This window comes from Chaetura pelagica, unplaced genomic scaffold (assembly GCF_000747805.2).
Source record: "Chaetura pelagica isolate M959 unplaced genomic scaffold, ChaPel_1.0 scaffold364, whole genome shotgun sequence".
NCBI classification, from domain to species: domain Eukaryota; kingdom Metazoa; phylum Chordata; class Aves; order Apodiformes; family Apodidae; genus Chaetura; species Chaetura pelagica.
The window spans coordinates 189,711-198,787 of NW_009953089.1; the positions used below are offsets into that span (position 1 = coordinate 189,711).

The following is a 9,077-nucleotide window of genomic DNA, read 5'->3' on the forward strand; positions in this document are numbered from 1 at the left end:
AACCTGCTGCTTTTCAGAAATACGAGCAAGGATTCATCACTGACCCCGTGGTGCTGAGCCCCAACGACCGGGTGAGAGACGTGTTTGAAGCAAAAGCTCGTCACGGATTCTGTGGGATTCCCATCACGGACAATGGGAAGATGGGGGGCAAGCTGGTCGGGATCATTTCATCTCGGGATATTGATTTCCTGAAAGAGTCAGAGCACGACTTGCCCCTCGGCGAGGTGAGATGGGCTTGTGAGCAGCTGGGGGATGCGTGTCGTGTGAGGAGGAGGAGGAGGGGGAGCTGTGAGGATGCTGTGCCAGCAGGAGGGAGCAGCTCCACGTTGGCTCTGCAGGTCTGTCTTTAGCTGTATTTCTGGGCGGGGTGTCTCGTTCATTGACACTCTCTGGGGCTCCTGCAGTGCAGATACCAGGGAGTGGCTGTGCAGTTGGTGTCCACGTGGCTCCTGCTTGCTTACCTTTCCGTGTGGTGGAAGCTGTCCTCTCCACAGCTGGTGCTCTCTCCTGAATCAGGCATGAATTCCTGGTGCTCCTGGCCACTGCTGTGGTCCCACATGGCGTGCTGGTGCTGGTGAGGGCAGCAGCAGCTGCATCATGCCCAGCAAGCCCTCTCAGCTCCACTCTGCCTTTCCTGCACTGCCCTTCCCTTCCCTGAGTGCTGCACCAAAGCTCCTTGCTCTTTAAAATAACCCCCTGCACCTGGAGACTGCCAGTCTGGCCCTACTTGTGCTGTGCTGTGGAACTCCCCTCGTACAGGAGGACCCTGTCCATGATGCCAATCCCTTTTAGTTCTGGCACTCCTGTTCCAGGAGCTGTGTAACTGTAGCTCCAGGGCACTGTCAGGTTACACCGCTGCTGCCACTCGGCCGGGCTCTGCTCTTGACTCAGGACTATTTTTAGCTCTTGCTGACCAAACCTGGTATCACATGCTAATCCCTGTTTGGTTTGAAATCGCCTATAAATACCTGTAGGAAGAATCTTAAACCAGGAGTAGGTCATGGAAGTGCACATGGGCCTTGGAAGTGATGCTGTCCCATTCAGAGGAGCCAGATCAGAGTCTCCTCTCGTCCTTCCCATGTGCTCCAGAGCTGGAAGCTGGTTGCTCTCAGCTTTGGTGCTTGCCTCTGTCACCAGGTGAGGCTGAGGAGATGAATGGGCTCCTAGATCTCTCCCCACTACCCATCCAGCTGGGCTGAGCCATTTGTTGCCATCCAGTTAAACACACAGGTCTTCTGTAGCTTGGGAAGCTCATGGATCCTGCAGGCTTAGGGAGTGTGTTGGGATATGCCTGTGATTCCTCAGGCTTCTCCTAAGATGTGGATTCTGTCACAGACAGGATTTTGGGTAGATGCAGGCAGGGTAAACCTCTTTCCTGATGCAAAACATCTGCTTTACCATATAAATAACTAAAGCATTCCTTCTTTTCTTTGTTGTGTGCAACTAATCTACCTTCTCTGAGGGCCAGTGTGTTCCCTTTTAGCTCTGCCTTATCTTTGTGAGTAACCTTTGATGAGAACATCCCACATGAAGACTGTGAGCACAGAACACTGCAGGTGGGGAGGGGCCTTGAGGTCTCTTCTCAAGCCTCCTGCTCAGGGCACATTCAGCTGGAGCAGGTTGCATGGGGCTGTGTCTGCACCTCGAAGGATGGGGAGATTTCACTGCCTCTGGGCTCCTCTCCCAATGGCTGACCTATTTTCTGGACACCACATCAGCTGTTATTGTGTCCATTACCACTTCCTTTCCACTGTGTCAAGGATGGGGAGATTTCCCTGCCTCTGGGCTCCTCTCCCACTGGCTGACCTATTTTCTGGACACCCACCACATCAGCTGTTCTTGTGTCCATTACCACTTCCTTTCCACTGTGTTTTGGTGCTTGTCTGTCCAGAGTGAGCGTGGGTGAGCGTGTTGGTTTGGGTTGAAGCAGCGCCCTTGCCAGCAGCAGCAGGGGGTTGTCCTGAGCAGAGCCCTTCCAGGGCCTGTGTGCTGCCTGAAAATGAGCTTTGGGCTGGTGTGTCTGCCAGAACAGCCTGGGACTCCAGAGGTGTCTGCAGACCTTATTTACCTGTGCTCTGTTAAAAGGAAAGGCTGTTTGGGTGACATCCCAACCAAGGGTCATCTAAGGGTTGTCCCTTGTTTCTAGGTGCTCCCCCCCAGCTTGTGGAGGCCTCTGCCATCTCTTGTTTCCATTAAACTGCTGGGCCAGTGCTTACGTGGGGACAGAGCGTTGGAGGCAGTTCCTGTGTGTTTCTGGAGGCGTGTTGCTGTGCTGTGGGCTCCTTTGTCTGTGGAGCACCCACACGGCTGCTGCAGAGCGTTTCACGTGGGCAGAGGGGCAGGGTATTTTCGGATCAGTGCAGAGGAGTTCTTGTGACTTTTTATCTTCTCCCTCCCACTAGATTATGACAAAGCGGGAGGATCTTGTTGTGGCCCCAGCTGGTGTCATGTTGAAAGAAGCAAATGAAATTCTGCAAAGGAGTAAAAAAGGTACCTGAGAACACCCATGATGGGAGGGACAGCCCTGGAGCTGCTGGGCTGGGAGCAGCAGTGGGTGAACGTGGGCGGGATGTGGGAGGGCTGCATTCTAGCACGAGGAGAGGACAGTGGGGAGAGAGTGCCCAAGCCCTCTGCCAGGGTACAGAGTTCACATCTGTTTGAAGTTGAGGAATTCTTGGAAACCCAGGAGCTGACAAGCACCTGGCTGCCCAGCCACACAGCATCAGTTTTCTGCTCTGGCCTTTGCATTTTGGCCCTCAGTTCAGCTCTGTTAGGTTTGGTAGTTTCACTTTTAGCCTGGTGCCGTGGGTCTAATTATTAAAAAAGATGCCCTTGTTCTGTGGTTGGTGTGAGGATACTGAGTCCTTTCTCCAGTCCTGCAAACTCCTTGCTGTCTTTCCTGAGCCTGGGCCGCTGGTATCCGTGGCCAAGCAAGATAACACACTGCTTTGAGTCTCCACCTTGTACCAGTTGCTGCCTGCCTGATACTCTTGCTCTGCTGCACTGCTCCGGGCTCACGTTGGTGTCCTGCAGACATCTGCAGTGATGTTCTTTCTGTTTGTTCCAAGGCAAGCTGCCAATTGTTAATGAAGATGATGAGCTGGTGGCTATAATTGCCCGCACTGACCTCAAGAAAAACCGGGACTACCCTCTGGCTTCTAAGGATTCCAAGAAGCAGCTGCTCTGTGGTGCTGCTATTGGGACCCATGAAGATGACAAGTACCGGCTGGACCTCCTGGTGCAGGCTGGTGTGGATGTGGTGGTGCTGGTGAGCAACCATCACTCTGGCCTGGGGGGTTTGGGTGGGCTGAGGATCTGGTTTGAATTAATCTCTCTGACAGGGGGGCAGCAGCGTGGCACTTTTGTCTCCATGACAGGCTCTTTTGTGTTAGAATATGGCAGTTTGTTGGCCTCTCAATCTTGTTCAGATTGGACACCTCAAATAGGAGGGATTCCTCTTGCCTGGGAACTTTTTTGGCCTCAAGGGCGTGTGTAGGGTGCATCTGAATGCTGAGGAGAGAAATACAGTCAGTGCAGAGTCTTCTGCAAATGCTTCTTGCAGTCTGCTGCCATTGTCTCTGACATTCCTAGCTAGTTTTGAGTGTTTGGCTTCTTAGAGTTTCCCATCAACCGTTTGGTGTTTATTACTGTGTTATTCTCTTGACTGCCTCGTGTTCAGCCATGGTCAACCCAGAGCTGCTCTGCTTTGCCCCTCCTGGCCTGCAGGCTCTCAGGTGCTGCTGACACTGCCTGTATTTGCAGCAGCTTCTCCTCTGCTTCTGTCCTTGATTTGGGGAGTCACTTTGCTCAGTTAGCCAGCTTAGCAGAGGCCTCAGTAAGCAGAGTGAAGATCTGAGGCTTCTCTGGAATTGTATTTGTAACCTTTTGAAAAAATTCTGGTTGAAATTTATTTTCTTTCTGTTCCAGGATTCCTCTCAGGGGAACTCCATCTTCCAGATCAATATGATAAAATATATTAAGGAGAAGTACCCTAACCTGCAAGTTATTGGAGGAAATGGTAGGCATGTGTTGAAGGCTCTTCTTGCCTTTAAATTATGTTTGTTTCTTAGACATAGAGGGAGCTGCAAGGACATGAACGAAACAATTGTTTCAGTAAATGTGAACTTAAAATGGTTTCCTCTAGCTTGTGGAAGAGAACAAGTCCACTTTGCAGACACAGGGCAGAGATTTTGAAACTTTTGTTCTGCAGCACAGAGCACTATGCTCCTCTGTAGCCTGTTACACATTAGCTTTGACACACCAGTTTAAAATTTTTTGTAATAATGAATGTTGCTTAATGTGGAAATCTAATGGAATTTTTCCCTGCCTCTTGACAGCAGAGTCCAGAAGTCCTGGTCTTTACCTGACTGGTGTGTTAGTGGTGCTGCTGTTAGCCTGTGCTCTGCCCTCCTGACCTGGTGTGGCCCAAAGAGCACTTGGCACCATGTGGTGGCCTCTGCTACCTCAGCCTTTGGCTGTGAGCGTGTTGCAGAGTAGGCTCAAGGCCAGTGTCATCTCACCTGCTGGGGACAAAAGCTCAGTGCTGCTGTTGCAGACAGGCCTGGCTCTGACACAGCCTGGTGCCCGGGGTAGGAGACATTTTGCAGCCATGGGGAAAGCACCATGGCAGAGCTGTGTCACCTGCAAATCTGCTTGTCTCTCTTCAAACTGGTTTCTGCTCCCCACAGTTGTGACTGCTGCTCAGGCCAAGAACCTCATTGACGCAGGGGTCGATGCCCTGAGGGTCGGGATGGGCAGTGGCTCCATCTGCATCACGCAGGAAGGTGAGAGAGATCAGCCATCTGTGTAGGCTGAAGACACCTGTTCAGTAGCCATTCCCTGCTGAAAAGCAGCATAGCTGGGGATGAACTTGTCCCGTGGCAAGTGTCCAGCAGCAGTCCGTGTTTCACCCCCTTTGTCCAGGACATTCTCGTCACCTGGGTCAAACCTTTGGGGTGGCAGCAGCAGCAAAGGCATTTCCCAGTATTGACCGAGACTGAGTGGAGCTGGTGTGGCACACGTGGCTTTGCCCCAGGAGCTGCTGGCTCAGTGTGGGATGGGCTGGCAGGGAGAGGGGGCTGCCCTGTGGGGAGAGGGGCTGGCTGGATCCCCAGTGCTGAGGGGCGAGGGCCACTGGGCTGCCTCCACTCCCCTGCCCTCTGGCAGCAGTGTGTGATGCTTGAGTGTTGTCCTGATGGGCTCAATGCCTTTCTGCAATTTCCAGCCCAAAAGGGGGCTTCTGGCTGTGCTCTGCAGTTAGCCAGAGCTTGTGTGGGTAAGAGACCGTGTCACTTTAGCTAAAAGGTGGAGAGGGATGTCCCCAGGGCCTGAGGGAAGGCTCCCTTGAGGACAGGCTCTGTCGTGTTTTGAATCTGGCAGTGAGGTGCACGGAGGTAGTGCAAGGTGCTGCAGCCACGAGCACAGACAGCCCCTCTCTGCTTTGCTCTTTGGTCCTTGTCACAGGAGGCAGCAAGAGGACAGCTGATGGCTGAAGGTGCAGTAGCTCTGCCAGTTCCAGTGTGGAGGCTCCGAGCAGCTCTGAACTTGGGCTGTGTTCCTGCTTTGCCTGCCATGGGAGCACTGGCTGGGGGGTTTCCCATCCAGGGCAGTCTGTCTTGGGTCACCTTTCTAGGGAGGTTGCAGTGTCTTGAGGTGACATTTGCATAGCCAGAGCAGAGCCAGGACACATGTGGCTCCAAGGCAGTGGACCTGCTGAGCTCCATTCTGCAGCATGGTGAAGGTCTCCAGAAGGTGCCTCTCCCAGGTGCCAGGGGAGGTGGGGTTGGGTGCTGGTTTTGGGGAAGGGACAGAGTAGAACATTGTGCTTCACAGGAGGCGTAGTTGCAAAACTCTTTACCTCAACTCCCCAGGTTTCTGGCCCTCTTTGGCAAGTTCTTTGGCAAGAACTCTCTCTTTTGGGTTAGGGGGTCACCTCTCTGGGTGGCTGCTGGGGTAGGGTGAGCATGTGCTGTGCACAGCCAGGCCCGGCTGGCTGCCATCTGGGATCTGGCCTCTGGCTTGGCTTGGGCTAGGAAGGGTTTGCAAGGTCAGCTCTGTCCCACACCGTATGCTCTGCCTAGTAGTAGGTCACTGCTGGGGTCCTTTGTTCTGCTGCTGTTCTTCTGTCTCTAAAATGTGTGTGTTTGTTTTCGTTTAGCTGCTCCAAAGATCCCTCCAGACCTAAAGTCCCACAGCCCCAAATGCCCTTCTACTGTCACGGGCACCTATAGTAAGTCACTTGCCCTGTTCCCAACCCTAATTATGTGTCTTGAAGCAGGACCCTGATTTGGCTGCACATGGCCCTACTGCTTGTTTGAGAATAATTTAGCTGTAGATGCACTTGGGGTTTTGTGGCTTTGGATACTGGTTTTGAATCTGAAATGGAAGCTGAGAAGCCTTTCTGAATTCCTAAAGCAGGGTCTGAATAGTCAAAGCTGGGGGCACTCAGGCTTGTGCACCCTCCACTCCAAAATCCAACTTAGGAGCCCCTGGCTGCATCTCCTGGATCTCTAGTGGGGCGTGTCCCTGCTGATCCAGTGCTGGGAGGTGGTCCCTGAGCAGTCCTCAATCCTGCTCTAGGTCTGGCTCCTATTGTGGGCAAGTTGTGCACTGGCCAAGCTTCACTTGGAGCTGGCTCTCCTGGGGTAACTGGAGCTGAACAGCGTGCGGCTGCCCTGGCAGCTGCATTCCAGAACCATGTCTTTCCCCACATCCCCCTGATCCTCATGTGGAGAGAAAGGGCCCTTCCCTGCCCAGCCCAGAGTGCAGTTTTGTCTGCTCTGTACTCCTCTGATGCTGCTGGATCAAGCAGCCACCCAAGTCAAGCCTTGGGTTTTTCCCTTTCTCCTAGATTTGACGCACCTCAAAAGAGGAAAGAGGTTTCTCTTTAAGCTCCCGGAAGGTTTTCTCTAGCAGATGATCTTGTAGGGCCACCCTTTGCAGATACACTAAAACAGACAAACCCTCACCCTGACCCCTCGGTGTGTGTGTGCTCTGAACCCTGCTTTGGAAGCCTGTGCTCTGAAGCTGTGGCGCTGGGCGCTGGGGCAGTCGGAACGGTGCGATGCGCCCAGGGGCCCTGAGCCGAGCTGCTCCCTAAAGGGCTGGTCTCCGTGGTGGCTGTTGTGAGGTGTCTGCAGGCCCTGCACTGCCTACTGCACAATCCCATAGCCCGGCGGGCTCCAGACCCTCCAAAATCAGGTGCTTCTCCCCACAGAGATCTTCCTTGCAGCGTTTTGCAGCTGCAGCGTGGCCTTTAGCAGCGTGGTACCGAGCGAGACCATCTCTTTAAGACTAACAGCCTTCATCTTGCAGCTGCAGATGCTCCCTGGCTGGCTGAGCCCGAGCTTAACACCGACTTGTGTTCCATTAAAATCAGTTCTTCCACCATCCCAGCCTGGAGTCTGGCTTCCCTCTCTCAGCAGCTGCTGCCGAGCACTGGGAGTGGAGCAACTGCAGACTCCTGGCCTCGGCAAACCTCTGCCAGGGATGTGAGCTGCCAGTGCTGCTGCCAGGCAGGCTCAGCCACACCTGAGCACTAATCCTGCATGGCCATAATCTTACCTGGTGTCTCGGACTAACAGCGACTGGAGAAAAGGCTTCCAGTTAAATTGTGGGGAAGGGAATTCTCCCTGAGAGAAGCTGATCTCAGCGTATTTGCATGCCTGTGGCTGACAGTGTGTTACCAGACATGCCTGGTGCTGGTTTTCCCCTTGTGCCATGGGAAGCCCCTAACTGCTAGCAACTGGAAAGAGCAGGTAAATCCAAAGCTATTCACTCCCTTCCCATGGGGCAGCTAAACTTGATAGAATCCTTGCTGTGTTGCAGGGCAGGAACATGAATTATTTCCTGTAAGCCATCGAATCATCCTGCCCGATTCCACCGCTGCATGTGCGTTTGTGTGTGTGTGCAGATGTATATATATAAATACATCTATACATATATATACATACCAGCTCTCCCAGGCAGCTGCCTTTCCATGCAAGAGGCACATCACGCAGCTTGCTGGGTCTATGGAGAAGGAGTCTAGCACTGCTAGGTGGAAGTGAGCAGTGGGACATGGTTATGTGACAGGGATGCTCTGGAGAGGGGCTTCTGAAATCTGCTCCACTTCCTTCCCGAGCTCCCCACACATCTGTTGTGCACTGGGACAAGCCAGGAGTCTCTGCTGATCCCAGGCAGTCAGTCAAAGACCCCAGTCCCAAGGTCACCCGCAGCTTTTGGAAGTCGAGGGCTGTTACGTCCCAGCAGGCATCTCCTGGGCCTCCCACTTCTCTTGCAACTCGGCCTAGGGAAGGAGCATCCAGGGATTTGTGCGTTCCCGAGTGCTGGAGCATGCGTGTGCTGGAAGCCTGAAGGGCCTGCTGGGGAGGGCTGACCCGCCGCCCAGCTGCCCACCCTCTCCCTGCTGTGTCCCCGCAGTGCTGGCGTGCGGCCGCCCCCAGGCCACGGCGGTGTACAAGGTGTCGGAATACGCCCGGAGGTTCGGAGTGCCCGTCATCGCGGACGGCGGGATCCAGACGGTCGGACACATCGCCAAGGCCCTGGCGCTCGGGGCCTCCACAGGTGAGCAGCACCTTGGGCAGCCGGGCTCCTAGGAAAGGTTTCCCTAGCGCACGATTCCAGAGACGCGGGCGTGTGGCTGCTGGGAGGTCCGTGGTGCGCAGGGGCCCCGTGGCCACCACCTTCCTGCTGCTGATGTGCTGCTCTTGGTGATCTCTTGTGCCAGTGATGATGGGCTCGCTCCTGGCTGCCACCACCGAGGCCCCAGGTGAATACTTCTTCTCAGATGGAATCAGGCTGAAGAAGTACCGTGGCATGGGCTCACTAGATGCCATGGACAAGAACTTGGGCAGCCAGAACCGGTATTTCAGGTAAGAGATGGCGCTGTTGGGCAGCCCCTGAAGCTTTTGAGGCTTCTCTGCTTCACTGATTTCCTTGACACGTTTCCTTGACTTGTGTTCCCGTGCAGTGAGACAGACAAAATCAAAGTGGCCCAAGGGGTCTCTGGTGCAGTGCAGGACAAGGGCTCCATCCACATGTTTGTTCCATACCTGATTGCTGGGATCCAGCATTCC

At 54.1% G+C, this 9,077-nt stretch overlaps 1 protein-coding gene across 1 annotated transcript in view; it reads left to right on the top strand.

Moving 5' to 3' along the window:
* The window catches only part of IMPDH2 (IMP (inosine 5'-monophosphate) dehydrogenase 2), a 12,096-nt gene that overhangs the window by 1,794 nt on the left and 1,225 nt on the right, over nucleotides 1–9,077 (top strand). Inside the window, exons 2-9 of the mRNA XM_009997026.1 lie at nucleotides 18–224; nucleotides 2,403–2,490; nucleotides 3,069–3,268; nucleotides 3,928–4,018; nucleotides 4,689–4,784; nucleotides 8,422–8,565; nucleotides 8,729–8,873; nucleotides 8,972–9,076. Of these exons, the coding sequence (XP_009995328.1) occupies nucleotides 18–224; nucleotides 2,403–2,490; nucleotides 3,069–3,268; nucleotides 3,928–4,018; nucleotides 4,689–4,784; nucleotides 8,422–8,565; nucleotides 8,729–8,873; nucleotides 8,972–9,076 (1,076 nt within the window). The remainder of the gene's footprint in view (nucleotides 1–17; nucleotides 225–2,402; nucleotides 2,491–3,068; nucleotides 3,269–3,927; nucleotides 4,019–4,688; nucleotides 4,785–8,421; nucleotides 8,566–8,728; nucleotides 8,874–8,971; nucleotide 9,077) is intronic.